A 22123-nucleotide genomic window follows, 5' to 3' on the forward strand; every position below is an offset into this window, starting at 1 on the left:
AATGTGCTCAGGCTGCGGTTTGTTGTGAAGACTACTCTTCTGCTTTAACAGCCAGCTGGCAATGGCTACGTGCGAGGGTGACATCAGCCTTTAATCTCCTAACCACCCATTAACTCTGCCCCTCCTGAGAAGTCGGGGACTAAGGAAGATCCCTTTAAATTCCAGTGCCGTGCACTATAGACTTTCAAGGGTTCTCCACTCTGGTTCTTCCAGCGCATCTAATCTAACCTTACATCTCCATGCTGGGGACTTAAGAGCACAGTAGTCAAGGTCACACACAGCGTCAAGCCTACTTAACAAAGGCAGGATTCTTAAAACCATTTTTAATGTCTGCTCTATGCTCTTTAAAGACATAATTACCTTCAATAAAGGCCTTTTAAGAACATTTGAATGGTAACTTTTTGTTGTTGTTTTTGGTTGGTTTTAGTTTTGGTTTTAGAGACAGGATTTTTCTGTGTAAGCCTGGTGTCCTGGAACTCACGACTGTAGACCAGGTTAGCCTCAACCTCACAGAGACCCTCTCTAGTGGTGAGATTAAAGGTGTGAGCCACCACTCTAACTAAGCTCTAGTAGAGATACCTTAGAAATGGAAAGTATCTCACATTAACATCAGGGGTGCAAAATCCTAGGCATATACACAGTGGCCCAGTAACCTAATGTGTTTTCAGGGTTAGAGTAACTGACTCCAACACCCAGTTCTTGACACAGATGCAGACTAAACCCTGTGGAAGGAAAGAAAGGTTCTAAAGTGAGAGAATGTTGAGATACACAGACTACCCCAAATCACTAATGGAGGTGGTTGGTGTAAACAGAGTTTTTCTGTCTCCCCTGTTAAGAAAAAGTCTCTACACAGGCGCACAGAAATCCAATCAAGCCAAATTAAATCCAATTAAAATTCCCGTATTTTAATAACTGCAGCACTTTCAGGTGGCCGAGAGCATGGGGAGCCCATGCAAAACCCGTAACCAAGTGTTCCTCCTTAGGGCTCCCACTTAAATACACTGTGGTGGTGGTCCTGACCCCTCCCCAGGGTCAGGACCTGGCATGCTGGGATTTGGATTTGGAGACCAATGCAACTCCCAGGCCAGGGGGCTGGGATGGATGCCAGGGCCTGGGGTGATGCTCCCAACTGAACATCACACCACCCAGTCCCATAGCTGCTTCCAAATAACCACTCAGAGGCTTACATTAGTTATAAATCTTTGGCCAATGGCTCAGGCTTATTACCTAGCTCTTACATTTAAATTAGCCCGTGATTAATCTATGTATTGCCAAGTTGCCATGGCATTTGCCTGTATGCTGGCATGTTGTTTCTTGGGTGGCTGCTGGCGTCTCTCTCTACTTCGCCCTCCTTCTGCCTGAATCTCCATTTGGCTTTCCCACCTAGTATTATTCTTCCTGGCTATAGGTCAAATCAGCTTAATTATCAACCAATGAGAGCAACACATATTCACAGAAGACCATCCCACAGCAGGATGGAGATTTTGTTCTCTTCCAAGTGTCCTTTTGACCCAATAAATTAGGGGTGGATCAAGGAACAGAGACCAAGTAACCAAGAAATCCCTGAGGATGCATGGCTATCCTGTTGCTCACAGCCATCAAGAAAGACAATCTTCTCATGATAACAAAGATGTGGGACAGGGGTGGGAGTTTGTCATACGATCGGCTTTCAGAAAACATTTGTTGAATATATGAGCTAACTACTAGGTAAAATGTGGTTTTCCTGGATATAATGAATAGGATTACTAAGCTTACTTAAAAAGAAAAAAAAAAACACTTCAATCTAAGTGTTTAATGGTAGTCTTTATTCTTATTGTAAATGCTACTAATTCTATGATGACGTCTATCATCCAGCTATGCTGGGATTTTAATTATTTAGGAGCTCAGAATGCACCTGAAGTTGCCCGATACTGAAGCTACAGAAACGAGATATGTTATTCATCTGGGTTGTGATGATCACAACACAAGCATCCAAACACCACATTATAGAACTTAAATACATTTTACTTATCAAATATAGGCCAATAAAGCTGAAAAAAACTTTCACAACAAATTGTATGGGACTTTTGTACTCGGGCCTGCCATGACAGCTTGACCAATGAAAAACTGGATGTCTGATATAAAAACCTTGCAGAAAATTTAATTTGTTTAGTAATAACTTCACACAAGCTAATGTCATATAAACATTATGAAAACCATCCAATCTATTTTAATAAATAATCACATAATCTCCCTAAGTAGTTGTAGGCCAACTTTCAAACATCAGATACCATTTTAACACAAACCATTTTGCTGCTAGTTAGTTTTGCAACAATTCTATGCTAATTTTTACAGTCATAAGGATACTGATAACTAATGAAATATAAAAAGGTTTACTGTATAGTTATAGATTCTGAAGTCATAGTGGTCTCTGTAATATAAAATTTCTTAGATTTTATCACTGAATAAAAACAAATATAATTTACTTTTAAGCTATTTAAAATCATGATTTATTTGGTTTTACGTTTAAGTTGTGTAAAATATATAATATCAAAACTAACAATGACTTTTTGATCCTGCCGATCTTTTGTAAAACATGCCTGATAATGATGCTGTCAGTATCCCATGGGACAGGGAGGTCTTCCTGGGACAGCTGACCGTAAAAGGAAGGTCACAGTCCTTGTGAGCTGGCTACAACTGGGAGTTAGCCACAGAAGGATGGTCTAGCAGACACCTTATCTCACATTTTAGTCAAGCCATTTCTTCCCGTCTTTAGTTCCTGCAGCCCCTCACCCCACACGCTCATGCATTCTATTTTTCCGTTTGTATCACCTAAGAGATTGTTTGCCACATTTAAGATTCGGGGCACCACCAAACATCCAGTGACTAATCTCCAGCCGCCCAGAAGCACTCTTTGTTTCTTTTCCAAGATGATGCTGGTTCTTCATATATTTCCTAAAAAACAGAACCACAGCAGGTCTTCAATACGAATTAACAAGAGAGAATAAAATACACTCAGACAAGTCAGACAAGAGACCAGGACGTCTACTTCTGCCACCCACCACTTTTAACAACCTAAGCGACACTTCCATGAGCACAAACACTGATGGCAGGCAGCTGTCTCAAGATTTGTTGGGAGCAGTGAGACCCTAGATCCTGAATTTCTTGTAATTCCCTGATCTGAATGCCTACGGCTGCTCTGAGCACGAGACCTTCAGGAGTTCCTGATGGCAGGAGAGTGGTTTCTGGTGGGTTTGGCTGGGGCGTGGTTATCTCTATATAATCTGCCCCTGAACACAATAAAGGGGGCATTCTTGGGGAATTCAAGGATGACCCGTGTCGTTGTCTGTCTGTCTGTCTGTGTCTGTGTATTTTAACCTCCTGCCTCTTGCCTGAATCTTGCAAAATGGGTGCCAGCGCAGCGAACGCAGACACAGGGGCACGGTGCGCGACAAGATGCAACTAGAGAAACGAGTGAGCAACTCCACCTGGGCCACCTGCCTCTCTGGGCTCTACTTTTATTCGCAGTTAAATTAGGAATGAGAAAATGGAAGGCCTTTAGCTTCAAACCCTTTTTTCTTTCCAAACTCACTGACCTGGACATTCCTAAGATTGGAGGTGGGCTGGGTTTCCAGCAGCTGTGAGGTTACGTGGGAAGCTGGCAAGTGTTTTCCACAGGCCTGTGCCGCTGCCAGCTGTGACCTCTGTGCGGTGCTCTCTACCTGCCTGCAGCCCCTTGCCTGTGTCTCAGGAGGTCTTCAAGTGTGAGCTAGGCAAAGAATCAGACTGGAACGCAGACAACCCAACGGGAACAGAAAGGTTATAGCCTCTTCCTACACTGGCCAAATTTCATTTCCACAGTGAGAGAAATCCAGATTCAACTTCCAACCGCCCTTAAATTCATCCCTGTCATTCTCACTTCTCCTCTCCCCCCCCTTCCTGTCCTCTCTTTCTCACCCTCCCCTATCTCTACTACCTTGCTAAATTGCCTTTTCTGGGTTCTCTGTTTCCTCACAGCAGCCAATTTTAAATGCTAGGCCTGAAAGGTGTGCACTGCAGGCCACGGCAAGTCACTAACGCCTTGTCTGTTCCTGGATACGGTCTGCGTGCCCTGCTCTCCTTCATGGCCTCTGAGCACCTACACGTTCCCATTCTCTACAGACCAGGAAGCAAATAGAAAGTCCAACTAGTCCTTGAAGAATAAACTGAGGGCATTGCCCACAGCTGCCTCTTGATCCCAGTTGCAGGGCTAGCCCCTGCCCCTCATCAGCTGTCTTGACTGTCTGCCTGCTCCTCTCCAGTGAAGAAAGCAGCCTTGCCATCTGGCTTGAACCTCATTTGGAACACTCTCTACCCCTCTCCCGTGAGCAGGCTGGCCTCCTATCCTATTCTCTCAGAATCACGTGGTCTTTATACATACCCTGTCCTGTAATCCCAGAGCAGTTCCTAAACTCTTTAGCCCAAAGAAAGGATCAGATTTTACCCAGAAAATACATTCACTGAATTTCCCAGACCCTGGTTCAGGGTCCCACCTGATCATCTTTCCCACTGGCTGAGGCCAGCCACTCTTTTGAGGATAGTCCTGGCCCTGTATGGCTCTTCTGATCCTTTGAGCAGGCATTAGTTCCTTGGCTTTGGGAACAGCCACACTGCTAAGGAATTCTAGACTCGGATGCGTAAGTACATATTTCCAAGATTTACAAGTACAGAACTGTGTGTTTGTTGTAACTGCATTCGGAGGTGGGGGATAGGGGGTGTCCCTTCAGAATGCGCCATTTAACCCGAGAATGACTCATTCTCGTTTAGCTTGATTTATTGGCAGAAAAAAAAACGACAGAATGTCCTGTCGCTGCTTCTGTCTTACGTACATACATATGCATATATTGGGGATGATGTCTAGGTAGCCTAGGAGACAATAAAGCTTGTGGTCTCCCCAGCAGTGCCGAGAATGTAGACGTGCACCATGTCTGGTTGCCATCTGTCTTCTAATCCACCCAGTAACATTTTCTCAGACATATTATCCACCATAAGACAGAACCACTAGATAAAGGCTCTTCTGCCTTAAGGGGTTTCTATTTTAGCCAAAGACTAAGTGGTTGACGTTCTCACTTTCCTCTAGAAGAACACAGTCCTTACTGAAAGGAGATTGATTGCCTGATGAACTGCAGGAAGAGTGTGGACTAGAAATTCTATCTGCCAGCACTCGGGGAGGCCTTTTCTGCACCACGCATTCCTTGGGGCATATATTTTTTATGCTTAAACTTGGGAAACAGGCATGTCATAAATGCACTATTTCAGATAAGGAAAACCAGATTCTGCAGGCATGCAAAGCATATGAAGCTAAATTCTGAATGTCCTCTTCCTTCACAAATGAGCCATTTCCGTCAATTACCTTTTTCCATATGGGCACCTTGGCTTTCAAAGAATCGATGGCATAGCTCATGGCTTCCAGGGACGCGGCTCTGTGAGCCGAGGACACAGCAATGATTGTGCTTGCTTCTGACACAGGAACCAAACTTTAACAAGATGATGGAAACAATTACCATTATCTCCTGATTCACATAGTAGAGAAACCACTGAAAGGGTGGGAAAATCTGCTTATAAATTAGAATTATAATGTATTCTCTTTTATTTAAATATCTAGTTTAATTAGAAAATGGTCATTCATGTCAGTTATAGCCAGTGGAAATTAGCAGGTATCCATAAAACTTCTTTATGGGGACTAAGAAGAAAAGGTCCTCTCTCTAATTAGTGATTCTCAACCTTCCTAACGCTGTGACCCTTTAATACAGTTCCTCATGTTGTGGTAACCACCAAACAAAATTATTTTCCTTGCTACTTCATAACTGTAACTTTGCTACTGTCATGAACTGCAACGTAAATATCTGTGTTTTTCAATGGTCTTCAGCAACTCCTGTGGAAGGGTCATTGAGACCCACAGGTTGAGAACCACTGCTCTAATTCAACAGCCATCTAACTCAAATAAGGTACAGGGTAAGATAGCATCTAAAGACTAAAGTGACCACACACACTTAACATATAATTACAAATAATAAATACCAATTAATCTTAAGCAACAGAACTGTCAACACCCAGTAGCATTAGCAGTTAGTAATAAAATTATAGCTAATAACAAAATAATGACAGATGTCTTAACTGCTGGCTTCTTTTAAAATCCTGGAATGCCATCATTCTTGGTTATATGAAAAATAAACTGTTTTTAACAGCTTTAGATCTACAGCCAACTTTCAACATAATGCCAAGCCCAGAGCCAAGAACAACAGTCTAAGGCCTCAAGGATTTAAGCAGGCATCCCCGCAGGCACTCAGGCCTGGACCTGAAGGTCTTCATTAGAGCAAAAGAGGGATCGAGGGCACTCAAACTCCCTTCCAATAAGCAGTCAAGGAAGATGCTGGGAGACCTCTCCGCTGTCCTCCAGGGGAAAAGCACAAGCCTTCCTTTCTTGGTAAGAAACTGTATCAATATACAGACAGAAAGTAACCAAATTCAATATTCAAAAGATACGGAAATCCTACCCAAGTCGATGGAACACCGCAATGTGTCTGACTGGCCATTTTTGCCTGATGTCAAGACAAATTTTTCTGATTTCATTTTCTGCCATTGGTAGATAAGCTTCATATTCTAAACTAACGACTTTTTTGCCTTCAAAGTTATTTCTTGTAGTCCCTAAAAAACAAACATCACCACACAATGAAAATAACATTTTTCCTGTTATACTTCATTTACAGAATATTTTTTAAAGGATTGTTTCTAACTTACAAACAAGTATTGTACATTTGTCTAAAACCTACTTTAAATTTTCTACAGGAAAAACCTGATTAATAGAATAAACGATGATCATCTCCACAATGATCAGGAAATAATAATAATAATTAAGCAAGCTCCCTGAAAGCATTCATATTCCAAAACAGGTGCGTTCTTCTTCTTACCAATAGTGTTTCATACTTAAAAGAAAAATATCTGTGTTCCCAGTATTATCAACAAATACATTTTTACCTCAATATTTAGGAAATGCAAATTTTTCTCTTAGCATTGACTTTTATCATGCCTTTATTATCCCTGTAATTTAATACAGCTTGTTAATCAAAAAGTAACTAAGATAAAACCAAAACTGAGCTGGGCGGTGGTAGCACTCCAGCACTCAGGAAGCAGAGGCAGGTGGATCTCTGTGAGTTCAAGGTCTGCCTGGTCTACAAGAGCTAATTCTAGGACAGGTTCCAAAGCTACATCAAAACCCTGTCTCGAAAAGCCAAATACATACATACATACACACATATTAAAAAGTTTTTGTCCACTTCCAAGGGCAATCCTGGTTTGCCACTCAGTACCCTGTGCCCTTTGACTGTTGACACTAACACAGAAGTTAGTGTCACCAGTTCCTACTCTGTAGCAGAGAAAATCACAAACTCACCTACAAAGAGAGATACCGCACCACACTGCGGGGAGATCACCAACTGAGAGACTTCATCCACTGAGAGCTTCTCCGCAGTCAACAGTATTATGTCTTTAGGTTTCTCTTCAACCTCAACCACATCTTTCCTAGAAATAAGGTGTCAACGGCCTTCAGCGAGAGTGTCAGAAGTAACACATAAGACTTACATGTTGTTTCCATGTTCATTTTTTTATTTATCAGGTAGGAAGAGGAGGATTTGATTTGAATGTTAAGTTCAAAGTTTTAAAACACTAATACAACTATTACTATGCCTCATGAGTCTACAGGAACTCTACACGGTCCTAATTATTTACATGTGGCCAATCATGTGCCAATATACTCCAAGAATGTAACTCTGTTCCTCTCTCATCACCATACAACTGAGGTCTCAGCACTTTCATGTGTGTGTATGTCATCACTAACCACTATGTAAGTGAGCCCTACACCCAACACATCACTGACCACTATATAACCGAGTGCCACACCTAGAATACCACTAACCACCAAGTAACCAAGCCCCACACCACCTAGAAAACCATTAACCACTATGTAAATGAGCCCCACACCTAGAACATCACTAACTACTATGTAAAAGAGTCCCACACCTAGAACATCACCAACCACCATGTGACCAAGTCCCACATGACTCAGAAAGTCACTAACCACTACGTGGCCAAGCTACACACCACCTAGAACATCACTAGCCACTGTGTGTCCAAGCCCCACACCTAGAACATCACTAACCACTATATAACCGAGTCCCACACCTAGAACATCACTAACCACTATATAACCAAGTCCCACACCTAGAATATCGTCAACTACCACGTAACCAAGCCCCACACCACCTAGAACATTACTAACCACTATGTGCCCATGCCCCACACCTAGAACACCACCAACCACCATGTGACCAAGCCCTACACCTAGAACGTCATCAACCACCATAGGACCAAGCCCACACCACCTAGAACAACACTAACCACTGTGAACCCAAGCCCCACACCTAGAATCTTTTTTTTTCATTTATTCAAGCAAGAGATGGGAAAAGAGAGGAGACAATAATTCCATAGGAAAAAGGAGCCCTTCGCAATATGGCTCAAACTCAGTAAGTCATGGAAGAAAGAAGGTAACAACTTTGACCTACAATCTAGATATTGTGTAAAGTCTTTTTTGTCTCATTTATTCACCAAACAGTAATATGCAATGACATCTTTTATACTACACTGGGTAGTTTTATGTCAACTTTACACAAACTAGAGTTATCTGCGAAGAGGTAACCTCAGTCTTTCCACACCAGATGGGCTGTAGGTAAGCCTTGGGGGCATTTTCTTGATGTGAGAGGACCCAGCTCACTGTGGTGGGGCGCAACTCTTAGACTAGTGGTCCTAAGTCTAAGAAAGTGGACAAAGCAAGGCATGATGAGCAAGACATGAGGAACAACCCAGTAGGTGGCATTTATTTCTTTATGGCTTCTGCTTTAGTTCCAGCCTTGAGTTCCTGTCCTGGCTTCTCTCAGCACTGGAGTACAACCTGATAGTTCTAAGCAGACAAACTTTTCTGTTCCCAAATTGCTTTTCATGGTGTTTTATCATAAGAACAGAAATTCTAAGACAGAGACTACCCTAGGCACTGGTCTGCAGGCAGGGAACAAAGCACAGGCTCCTGGCCTCAGAGAGCTCATATATGAATAGGACAAGAAAACCAACAAGGAACCACAGGTCCAGGAAAATGGCTCAGCAGGTCAATATCCAAGCTCAGAACATACACGGTGGGAAGAATCAACTACAAGTTGACCTCTAACCTCCACATGCATCCTGTGGCATGTGTACACTTACACACACACACACACACACACACACACACACACACACACCCAAAGGAATGCAAACCTACCACACTGATAACTTAATAGAAGTAAATGAATTTCTGAAACAGGTCTCAGGGATCACAAAGGTCTCTCTAAAGAGTTCATGTTGCAAGTTCAGACCTGAGAGATAAGAAATAGGCACATGAAGAAATGGGAACAGGGTGTAGGTGCTAAAGGGAGTGGCAAATGTCAAGACTGGAACAATAAAGAGCATGCTGTGCCTGGCAGCACAGGAGCAAAGGGAGAGGCTAAGTCTGAGGAAGCCGGGACGAGGACCTTACACTATAGGCACAAGAAGTGTGACCAGAAATCCCGTGTCAGTTCATCTGATAAGAAAAGTGAAAGAAGGATCAGAGAAGTCATTAAAGATATATCTGAAGTGCTGAGAATCCAAGAAGTCTTAATCCAGTGCTGTTTCCCTATTACCTAACTTTAAGAAACTAAAAAGGGGCACCCGACTCCTGGGATTTCACACGTTCTCTATATGCCATCTGGGGTGCTCAGCCCCTTTCCACCAGAGCTGTGCAGCCTTCCCAATGCTGCGGCCCTTGACTACACGTCCTCGTGATGGGGTGACAATTTTGCTTCTGTTATGAACTGTGATGCAAACATCTGATATGCAGGGCATCTGATACGTGATCCCTGTAAAAAGGTCATTCGACCCCTAAAGGCATCCCCTAAAGGCATCATGACCCACAAGTTGAGAACCACTACTTTATACCCTTTTTGGATTCTGATAACACAGAACCCAAACAGGTCACTTATGTGCTTCCCACCATACGGATTCCCCTTTCCTCTGATAATACAAGACTACCCAAACAGCTTGCAGGTTCTAAATCAGCTGAGAAATCACTCAAACGAGCGCTTGATAGACAGAGCCACCTCCCCAGCCCCAAAGACGAGTTTCTTTTTTAACTTCTCTGAATTTATTTTCCCACCATCAAAATACAAGCATAGTAAGATCTTAGTAAGCAAATGTAAAATAAATATAATGAATGTGCCATGCTGACATGAAACCGCTCACTACAGAAGTGATGGGAGATGGGAGACGGACGGTGTGCACCAGCGAAGCTATCCCATTGATGTTGCATCAGTAAAGGACTGGTGCATTCAGACTCACAAAGAATATGTAGCCACAGCAAACCAAATATAAGTTATCATGTGTAGGGTCCTGCAGTACAAGACTGGCTAGGAAAAAGAGATAACCACACACCTAGCTGGCTCCGACGCACTATCCTCCGCTAATTGGGGGGATAATGGCAATTTCGTCTCCAGGCTGAAGCAGGAGTTGCTGATCTCCAAGCTCGACATACTCTTGACGAACAGCAAGTATCACCTGATTTCTAACATCAGCCAATCTGAAAGGGAAACAGTCTGATTAGAAGTGGCAAAGTGAGCTCCGCCTCACTTCTCCTCAGCTGCACTGAGGAACTCATCACTCACAAAGGTATTAATCTAATTCTCATTCTGTAGAGGGCATAGCCCTCCAAGAACACACTTGATGACAGAGATGTGGTAAGTTACTATTTGCTGAAAAGCCGAGTGTTTGGTGGGGGAAAAATAAACAAATACCCCCAAACTAGACGAGGTCAATATTCAAACCTTTAGAGAGAAAAAAACAACAACAACAAAAACAAAAATAACTTCCCAACCAGAACATGGTGTTTTCACAGGCCTAAGTGTAGACAGAGAGAGTCTAGCTGAGACGTCTCCCATGAGGACAGTTGTGTCCCTGAAAGTAGGTAAAAGAGCACAAAGGTTTGGCCAACTTTTCACTGAAAATAAAAGCAATTTGAAAGACTCCAGGGGAAGTATTTCCTGCTGAACACACAGAGGGGGCTGCCTTCTGTCCCGAGCACTGAGTTCTGGGCCAAGCCTGTCTATGCAGGCAGAAGCAACACTCCTGGCACTCCTGGGATATTGTCAAATAAATCCCCTTCTGCATCTCATCAGAGAAGAGCTCGAGGTAAAGATGATGACAGATACATTCAGACTTTCACATGCCAGGAGGCCATTTCTCAAATTTCATAAAAAGCCAAGCTCAGCAACATGTGGTGTTTTGTTATATTTCTTTAAAAAAAACTCAGAAAAATTTAAATATTCTAAAGAAAAGGACATAAACATTAACAGTGAACATCTTTTAAAAGCATCTTTAAAATTCTCACCTCAGATTACAAAAGGCACAACTTACATTTTCTGCCCTAGAAATTATAAAGATAATGGTAAATTATATAAACAAGTCTAGGGGTGTCCACTTTACTGTGTCGTTTTTTAGAAAATTACCTGTAATGTTTGTTAAACATTTCTAAATATGGGAGTTTTAAGATTTCAAGAAAAATAGAACTAGTACTCTTACATTACAACATACACACTTACATACACACACATAATTTACACATTTCAAAAACATTAAAGGGTCCGTTCTATGCATTCTACAACTTGAACTACCCAGGATGCAGAGTCTCTATCTCCTTCCACAGCTGCAACGCTTTGATTTCCTGTGGCACAGAAATGGTCTCCGAACGAATTCCAGTTATTTCAGCACTTTTTGCAAAATACAACACTTCAATCTGAAACAAGAAGGGATGCTTTAAATGACTCCCACTGGGAAGTTTCCAAATGTAACTGCTCATAAAACTTCAACATATCCACAGATTCATATTCGAGAAAAACGTATTAAACCCAGCTCTGATTTCTTCATACTTTTTAAACCTGTCACAAGCTTGTGTGGCACCAGTAAATCCTAGTACTTCTCCTTAAAAACCATGGTTAAGTCTGACTTCAGCTGACATAGAATTGATTCTTCCATAAATCATAAAGCAGTGAACACAGGCTCACTGGGTCAAGGGGTGAATTACACAAGTAAACTAAATAACTCAATCAGCAAAGGTCCAGCTTGATTTCACGGTGGTCAAATGACCTTTGATTCCAGTCTACATTTCGGTTAAGTTACACAACACAGAAAACTTGGCATCCAGCAAAGTAAATGGTCTTGAATTACAGGATAAACTGGTACTGCCTAGGCCAAACCTGTGTAGTCAGCCTGGGAACTAAGGGACCTGACCGTGCAAAAAGTCTCACTTGTCACTCAGTACCACTTAAGTATCTACGCAATAATCACGGAGTCTGCAAATTATCCAGGGCCTGTCAATCCAAAAGGGGTCCCACATTTCCTCGCGTTTTAATTAAAAAAAAATAAATTGTCTCTGTCGAAATGAATCCATGAGGAATGACAGGAAAACAAGGTCTAGGAGCCTTTAGAAGGGAATCGGTCCTGCAGGCCAGGACCTGGACAACAGAGTTCGGGAACGGAACTTGATTTTCGGTGAGCTGCAGGCACAAGGCCCGGAGTAGGGAAAGGGTGGGGAGGCAGGGCCTCCCGAGCAGGGCCGGGCCTGTGGTGGCGCCCCGAGCCCAGACTAGCTCTCGCGCGCATAAAACGCTTACCTGGCACCGTGGAATCATCCCGCTGCATGACAGAGAGCTGGTTTACGACCTCAGCGGCACCGGCTGACTCCAGGCGCGTGCGCAGTCAGAGGCTCCTCTAGCTCTGGACCTGCGCGTGCGTACACTCCGCCCCGCCCCGCCCCGCCCCGCCCCTCCACTCTCCGATTTCGAGTTTCACAAAAGTTCTCTGCTGTAGTTCCCTTTGCCTTTGTGTCTCTGATCTGCAGGTCAGCTGGTGTTCCAGCAGGCTGACCTGCACTGGTCCCGCCCCTGCGGTCCCTTCATCTCCATCCAGGGTGGGATTCGGGTTCTTCTCCCAGCCTGGGGACCATATCTGACTGACACTTCAGTGCTCTGGACGCTCAGAAGTTTCCGAGTCCGCGAATCCATCCAGACTTCCTAGTCTCAAGCCTCTGCCATAGCTGTCACAGGGGTACGTGGATTTCAGTGGCCCTGGCTAGGCACGCAGTCCTGAGAGAAGACTCAAAACTCGTAAAGGTTAAACGGTAACTGTGTTCCAAGTGTAATTCTAGGGGGAAAAAAAAATCTTATGACAGTGCAAAGGGGCGTGTCAGAGTCTCCCGCTGTGAGAAGTCTCACCAAGGAGATTCTTGTGCCAAATAAATTTGCCAAAATAGGAACAAATATGGGAGGAAGGGGCACTTCATGTTTCTGTGTCAAGCAATAGTAGTGTAAAATTGGGTAATAAATTTCCAGGAGGAAAATAGTTGGCAAGGTTGGTGTCTCCAGTTCGAGGAAGGAAAGAAATACTGGAGGCAGAATAAGATTTATGAGTTACATCAACATATAACTTGGTAAGGCTGTGAAACACAAAGGTTGAAGATTTATGCCCACATCTTGTTAGAAAAACAAGGAAACTGTGACAGTCACCCTAGGATCCTGAGTGGCGTCCAATGACAGCAATATCTACAGAAGGCTAAGAAATAAATCATGGTTTAATGTGATTATGCTGCCGAACTGGAGCGCATACAGGCCAGCCCCTATTGCTCCTGATGGGGAAGGGCTCAAAAATTGCCCAAGAAGAACCCTTACTAAAACCTTTCTCGGGTAGCCTCAGAACTGAGTCAGAGGTTAAAAGCACTGGCTACTCTTCCAGAAGACCCAGGTTTAATTCCCAGCATCCACATGGAAGCTTTCAACCATCTGGAATTCCAGTTCCGGGGAATCTGATGCTGTCCTCTGGCTCACCAGATTCCAGATGCACAGGCGGTGCTCAGACATGCCGGAAAAACACCCACACACATTTTAAAAAATAAAATATTAACGACAAAAAAAACCCTTCTTTGGGAAAGATTTCATTAAAGAATGTGACTAAAATAAATAGCTCCATAATAAATTAATTGTAAAAGCAAAGCGTGTTAAAGTTTTAATCCATTTAAATATAAAAAAGCCGATTATGAGACCATGTTTACACTCTAAAAGTGTTCCTGACATCAAAATACTATCATTTATTTTAAAAACATTAATGAAAATAGCCCAAAATTGAAGTATGTAATAAAAACCATCAAGTTTCTCTATAGTTTTCATATTGATGCCTCTTATTTTACAAGATTCTTAGGGCTGGGGGTGTAGCTTAGCTTAAAACCACAATCCACAGCCCTGAAAAATAAAATTTAAATAAATCTTTTAGGAGCTATGAAAACTGTTTTGTCGCTGTTTTATGTTGAGAATCTTGCTGTTTAGTTTCTGAGTTATTAGTGGGATGAGTTTTCCTGTTTCTTTGGCCTCTTATACTTTGAGTTTCTTTTCATTTCTTTCCTTCATTGCCAAATAAATAAATGGCATACAGCCCTATCTCTAAGCTCTGGATTTCAAGCAAGACTAACACCAGGATATTTTCATATCATGCCAAAGGCTTTGATGGTATCTTAATTAAAAATCCGTTAATTACATAAGTGGGTGATCAAAATGAACTATCATAAATTAATTAGGAACAGCAAAACCTCTTTAGTAACAAGGTTATTATTTTTTCTTAAGTTAGAATTTATTATAAAAATGTCTAGAACCACCATTTTCTCCCTGTACTATAGAAATGGCATTTAGTTAAAAATAAGAACATGAGTTCAGATAAAGACAGATTTTTTTATAAAGGCTAAATTCTATGATTCTAGAAATGTAGACATATTTATGTTCTTCACAATAGGCTCTGTTAAGATTTCATAAAGGTAACTTGATCTTTGGAAAGGATTTTCAAAGTGTGCATTTCCTTTTCCAAAATTAAGGTTTCTCAGAAATGTCTGACAGGGCCAGGGTTCATTGTAAGCATTACAGTGCAGATGGAAAGATATCCTGGCAGCTGAGAACCAAGGAGCACTCCAAAGTCACTTTACACAACACACCTCACACAGATTGATTGGGAGGGGAGAAACAGGAAGGTGGCTCCCTCTGCTCAGCTGAGAAACAGAAACAGAAGCAACCTGGATAGAGAATCTTGGGTGGGGTCAGGGTCCTGCAGTTAGGACAGTTAGAGTATTCTGTGGGTAGAACCTGGCAGTCAGAGGTTCTAAGGGGAGGAACTTAAATTCTCTAGAGTCTCTAACAAACTTTGAATACAGAGTTTGAATACAACTGCATTGCCTGTCCAAATAAAATTAATACTTTCCACCGTTACTATTACACGTTGTTGCTGTGCTGGTTGGTTTAAATATTCCACCCCACCACAGCCTTGAATTACCTGGGAAAGGAGTTTCAGTCTAGAAATTCCATAGATCAGGCTGACTGTGGACATGTCTTCGCCCTGATTGGTGATTGACCCATGCTTGTCATGACACCAAACCCTGCTCTAGGCCTAAAACTTTTAATAAGTGTGAAGGAAGTGTGCAGTGTGGTGCAGTCGTTTCTTTCTGCTCTTCACCGTCGATGTGAAGTGACAGGGGCCTTGGATTCCTGCTGCTGCTGTGACTCCCGCTGTAACCTGGAACCACACGCCAAATCAACCCATCCGTCCCTAAGTTGCTTTGGATCAGGGTGTTTTATCACAGTCACAGAAAGGAGACCAGAACAACGGCTTAACCTCCACTTGAACTGAGCCTCAAGTAAAATAAAATGTATATTCTGTTTCTAAAAGTTTCTATTTCAGATTTTGTTTTGGTTTGTTTCTCAGGTTTCATTTTGGCTTTTGGTCTTTTTTTCGGGGGTGGGGGATTGTTTGGTTTTGATTTTGTTGTTGATGTTTTTGAGTCAGGGTTTCTCTACGTAGCCCTGGCTGGCCTGGAACTCATTCTGTAGACTATGCCTGCCTCAAGCTCAGAAATCGGCCTGTCTCTGCCTCCTGAATGCTAGGGATTAAAGGTGCGTGTCACCGCGACCCCCAGCTCAGAGAATTTTTGAAAATCGGAATATTTGTATATTTGCCAAACATCTAAACCACAGCCTATTTCTATTCCTGTCCAAACATTCCTGTGATCTGTGTTTAGTCATTGAATCAAATCTGACCCCAGGCATCTACTGCACGTTATCAAGGATTCGCCCTGGAATGCCACTTGGCTTCACTGACTAGAAAACATTTGAGGCCTATAATCATAGGCTATGCTAAAAATTATAGAGAAGAGATCGTCAAATCCCAGTCTCTATATAACTAACTCTTGAACTATAACAGAATGTATGATCAGTGGGAATATTTCTGAAGATGTTGGAAGCCAATATGAGATGAGTAAGCACTGAACTAGTGTCTTTAAAGTATATCTGACGCCATTGAAAAACTGATGGCATGATAGTTATTCTTTGAAAGGCTAGCTTTACGTAATGCACCTGAAATGATACATCTTTACAGGTGACCCAGAGTTTTCAAACACCAAACAAATGACTATAAAGGCAGATTTATCATTAAGGCATGTTATAAAGGCATGCCTTCTACAAAGGCATGCTATTATTGAATTAGAGCAGTGAATGCCCACAGCTTTTAGAGTACATTTACAAACAGGAGGTGAGCCCATTAGTCCCATAGGCTATCTTTGATAACCTTTGCAGTATAGCTCATAAAATAAGAGAGAAAAGACAAGGAGCTACTACTGGGCAGAACTGAGAGACACATAATTTTAATAAATAGGCTAGGATAAATTTTTTGAGAAGTTTGCATAAAATAAGAAACACAAAATATAAACCAGCCTATTGGGAGACTTCTTATAGCGAAAAATAAGTAAGGAAAACTCATTTTCAAGTGTTCAGCCAACAGGACATAGGAAAGATGATAGAAAGCAAGTTTTGTTTTGTTTTGTTTTTTTTTTTTTGGTTTTTCGAGACAGGGTTTCTCTGTGGCTTTAGAGCCTGTCCTGGAACTAGCTCTGTAGACCAGGCTGGTCTCGAACTCACAGAGATCCGCCTGCCTCTGCCTCCCGAGTGCTGGGATTAAAGGCATGCGCCACCATCGCCTGGCAGAAAGCAAGTTTTTCAAAGGAAAAGTCTTCAGTGTGTTTACACTGGAAGGTTACCATAGCTACCATTATTCCTGATCCTACTTTTCAATTTTAGTTACCTGTAGTTAAGTGCAGTTCGAAAATATTACATAGAAGCTTCCAGGAAAAAAAAAAATCACCATTTTTCATTTGTACATAATTTTCAATAGTTTGGTGAAATATTGGTTATTTTTGTTTTTCCAGAGATGTAAATCATAAACTTTCCCTTCAGCCAGTATATCCACTTACCTATTAGTCACTCATTAGCCTTCCTGGTTGTCATAGTGACCATCAGGCTATCAAAGTACTGTGTTCACATATCCTACATCAGAGTCCTGCTGCATTCAAGACCTCATGACTGAAAGGTATACCATTGAGAGGTAGCTAGAGAGGTGTTCTGTCAGAGAAACTATATTTATGAAAGTTATTATCACATATGGTTATAATTGTGTTATTATTAGTTTTTATATATAAGGGAATATATCATATATATACATATGTATGATATTATGTATTTTGAGACATTCATTGGCGGTCTGGAAATGAATCCACTCTGGACAGTGGGGACTATGTAACAAGAACTCAGACTTAGGTTAAGAATACATGCCGGGCGGTGGTGGCGCACGCCTTTAATCCCAGCACTCGGGAGGCAGAGGCAGGCGGATCTCTGTGAGTTCGAGGCCAGCCTGGTCAACAAGAGCTAGGTCCAGGACAGGCTAAAAAAAGCTGCAGAGAAACCCTGTCTCGAAAAACAAAAAAAAAAAAAAAAAAAAAAAGAATACGTCAGGACTACGACAAAACCAGGGTGAAAAGACAGCTTAGTGAGTGAGGTTCTTGTCCCCAAGCCTGATGACTTTCGCTGATTCGCAGACCCCATAGAAGCAGAAAACTGACGAATGCAGGTTGTCCTCTGGTCTTCGCTTACTGCTTACAGATCATATGAACACACATACACCCACACATGCACACAAATAAATAAATAAATGCAAAGATTTACAAGTAAGAGTAATACAGAACCACAAAGTAGAAATGAAATTTTAATGGAAATACTGATACCCTTTGAGAAACAAACATTAAATAAGAACGCCACAGTAAGAATCAGAGTCAACTGTAGCATGATTAATAAAAACCCAGAGACAGAAATTGGGGTTCAACCTGAAGGTCAGAAAAGCAAAACAGCCAGCTAAAGGCTCTTACCTCTACCTCAGTCCAAAATAATGATCCTGTCTCCAGAAATCTAGAATGAGACTGTGTGTGACAGTTGTCTCCTCCCATCTTATATTCCTCTCTAGTATGTGGAGGCCCAAAACTGTGAGCCTATTCCACCTTGTCCGAAGGTCAGAGAGTTTGAGCTTACTAAAGTCCTTGAAGACAACTTCAGGCAAACACACCCTGACCTAGGGTGTGGTTACTTGGTGTTTTGGACATTAAGGTGGCCCCTGGAGATAGATCCACTCCACCCTGACCAAAGGTCAGAGAATTCAATCATACTTCTTCTTTTGAAATAGGAGATTTGGCCTAGGGAGTGGCTGCTTTCAGGATACTTGGTCTCGAATGGGTTCACTGACTAAACGAATTCTTTCTCGATAGGCTTGATGTCTCAAAGTACTGGGGCAAGTAACTGTTCTGGTTGTCCTTTGTATAATGTTAAATCAGCCTTTTGCCATCCCCCCTTTTTGTATTGGGGTATAAAATGTAGAGAAAATTAAATACAGGTGAACTCAGTACTCAGAACTCAGTATGCAGGAGGCACTGAATGGCCCTCCTGCTACTATTCTGTGTCTGTGATTCTTTCTTATCTCCGTTTCTCCTACCTAACATTTCTAATCCCCAAGCCTCTACTCTGGAACGTGTGAACCCACTGCGGCTAGAATCGCAGCAAAAGTCATCCCAAAAAGGTGGCAAGTGCTGGGATAAGAGGTGTGCACCACTACGGCCCATTTTCTATGGCAAGCTAGTGTGGCTACTGGGGTTGAAGGTGTGTGTCACCACTGCCTGGTCTGTAAGAGTGACCAGTGCAGCTGTTTTACTCTCTGAACTTCAGGCAAACTTTACCTATTAAAATACAAATGAAATATCACTGTTGTCTTTTATTGTTCTAGACCAATGGTTCTCAACTTTTGTAATGTTGTGACCCTTTAATACAATTACTCATGTTGTAGTGATCCCCAGCCATAAAACCATTTCATTGCTGGTTCATAACTGTAATTTTGCTACTGTTATAAATTATAATGTAAACTTCTGTGGTTTCCAATGGTCTTAAGCAACCCCTATGAAAAGGTCATTCGACCCCCAAAGGGATCACTCCCCGTAGGGTGAAATCTGCTCTGCTGTACATTTTGTCTCCACAAGTCTGTGAAATAATTGGCTCTTTCCACACCCGTGGCTCTCAGCACAGCCACAGGCATCTACTGCCTGGTGGAAATGTGTATAAATGTAGGCAAGGAGGTGAACTTTAATGGCCTTAAAATTTCAATCAATTTAAGTTCAAGCAGCCCCATTTTGCTTGTGGCTATGTATTGAATTCCAAGTAAGAAGGATGCACTGGGGGCAATTAGATTAAACAAAGGAAAGGATACTAAATAGTTGCAAAGAGCATAATGAATGCAGAATAGATGTTTACATCACAGAATATAAAGATAATCTATGTCTTTGGAAAACAGCAAGTGGAACCTGGCATGCCTCTGGAAGTTGTAATAGGAGGTGACTTTGCCAAGTAAAGGAAGAACTTATGTGGTATTCTAAGGACACTGTGTGTTCTAATAAAATATGGAAGTATTCTAATGTATAATGACAACCTTGCATATTTGTGTTGACTTTTTCTTTAAGACAGGTCTCACTATAGAGCTCTGGCTGGCCTGGAACTCTCTTATACAGCAGATGGGCCTCAAACTCACAGAGATCCTCTGCCTCTACCTTTCAAGAGCTAAGATTCCTAGAGTGAGCCACTACCCCCGGCATGTATTGAATTTTTATGATAAACATCCTTCTGATTTCCAGCAAGAACAAGCGAAGCTACTTATACAAAGAAAAAAAATTGACCTCACTTGTGATTTCTTCTCAGTAACATTTAGTATTAGCAGACAGGGAATAATATCACTAAAATGTTTTGCAAGAGGAACTTACCAAAACTTTTTAGATAATGACTTATTGTCCAAATATCAAGGTAAATATAGAATAATTTTGGAACTATATAGTTAGTGTATATGGAGATACTTTCTTCATAACAAATTTTACCCATACGGGAAACAAAGTATTATAATTTTAAAAATGAAACACAGACCATTACAATATCAAAACTACTCAAATGTACAAACAAATTTAATGAACATGAATGAAACATATTTTAACTTAATGGGCAAATATACAGGATACCAAACTATCTTAAACCTGGTTTTCCAGATGTATAACCTGAACTTGGAGCTTGTGTATAAGTGGTTTAGTGAGGAAATCCTTCTAGGAAGCATTGATAAGAAAATGGAAGAGAGGAATGGGAAGTGAAAAGAAGGCAAGCATGGGCACAAAGGTACAATTTCATGCAGAACTGCAGCACAGTGTACTCGAGGGTTTCTAACTAAATCAGAACTCTCTAAATCTAATGGCGGCCTGGGCACATGCATTTACCTGTTCTCCCTCTGGAAACCTATTGTGAAATGAACAACAGCATAAAGTTCAAACAAAGAAAGAAATGGCAGAAAGCCAAGGGAATTGAGGCCTTGAGGAGAGACAATGGGGAGAGGCTGAATGGTAGGCAGCAGGTGGAGAAGTTCCAGCTCGTGGTGGGTAAGTTGGTTTCAAGCTTTCTCTCTTTCTCTCACATACACACATCATAAAATCAGAAAAGACATACTAAAAAAATGCCTTCATATACCAGAGAGCAAAGGTTATGGTCTTTTAGAGAAGAAAAATGTGTCATGTAACAACCTTCTTCTGGAGGGTATTTTCTAGTTCTGAAGCAGGAAAATCAAGCTTGGGAAACAGCAGGCAGAGGGAGAAGAAAAAGATAGAAATACACACATGCTATAAGTACTGTCTAAGAAAGTTCGTGTGACAGTGGCCACAAAGAATAAGAGCTATTGTAATATAAGAAATATTAAATAAACAGGGAAATTATATAATAAGAGAGTCAAATCAATTTTGGAAGGTATACAAAAGTTAAATTAGTATATGCCATATAACGTGGCTTTGAATTGCATAAAACAAACACCAACATCCTCAAACCAAAGCCAAATTCAACATACTAGTTGTGTATTCTACACATATCTGTCGGTAACTGTCCTGGTTAGCTGTAACTGTGAATTTGACACAGCCTTCAATCACCAGGGAGGAGAAGCCTCCATAGAGGGACTGTCTAGGTCAGGTTGGTCTGTGGATGGCATCATTCCTTAGGCAGGTAGTCCTGGACTGTATAAGAAAGCTAGGTAAGCAGAAGCCTTGGAAAAAGCCAACAAGCATGCCAGAAAAGTGGCAATCATTTGTGGTTTCTGCTTGAGTTCTCACCCTGATGTCCCTCAGTAGTGAACTGTAACCTGGAAGTGTAAACCAAGAAAGCCTCTTCTCCCCTAAGGAGTTTTGGGTCAGAATGGTTCATCACAGCAGCAGAAAGAAAGCTAGCTCTACAACTAGTCAACCAGCAAGCAAAAATCAGTGGGCATATCATCTGGATTAGCAACTTACTTGATGTAATTGACAAATAGCATTTCCAGAAACTAGAGAATCTCTGATTAATGACTTTATTGTTTTAGAAAGGTTGCTCCAGTGTGATTTCTCCACTAATTCCTTCATTCTTCTCTATGTATCTGCATACGCTTCATCCCCGTCTAGATACTTCTCTAAAGTATTTTTCTAAAGTATCTATGCCTCAGGCATATCATGTTTTGGAGTAACTTTTCCTTTGTTCTTGTTCCTGGAATTCACTGGGCTTCATTAGAAGTGGGTTTGATGTTTTGGTCACATTTA

At 41.6% G+C, this 22123-nt stretch overlaps 1 protein-coding gene across 1 annotated transcript; it reads right to left on the reverse strand.

The window, feature by feature from the left end:
- Positions 1 to 1784: 1784 nt before the first annotated feature.
- Positions 1785 to 11872, reverse strand: Mocs2 (molybdenum cofactor synthesis 2). The gene is made up of 6 exons (XM_038322057.2): positions 11751 to 11872; positions 10516 to 10660; positions 7412 to 7539; positions 6516 to 6666; positions 5372 to 5495; positions 1785 to 2934 (listed from the first exon to the last, which is right to left on the reverse strand). The coding sequence occupies exons 2-6, from the start codon at positions 10611 to 10613 to the stop codon at positions 2866 to 2868; spliced, it is 570 nt and encodes a 189-aa protein (XP_038177985.1). The 5' UTR covers positions 10614 to 10660; positions 11751 to 11872; the 3' UTR covers positions 1785 to 2865.
- Between the last annotated feature and the right edge of the window lie 10251 nt (positions 11873 to 22123).

Source organism: Arvicola amphibius, chromosome 3, assembly GCF_903992535.2.
Source record: "Arvicola amphibius chromosome 3, mArvAmp1.2, whole genome shotgun sequence".
Classification (NCBI taxonomy): domain Eukaryota; kingdom Metazoa; phylum Chordata; class Mammalia; order Rodentia; family Cricetidae; genus Arvicola; species Arvicola amphibius.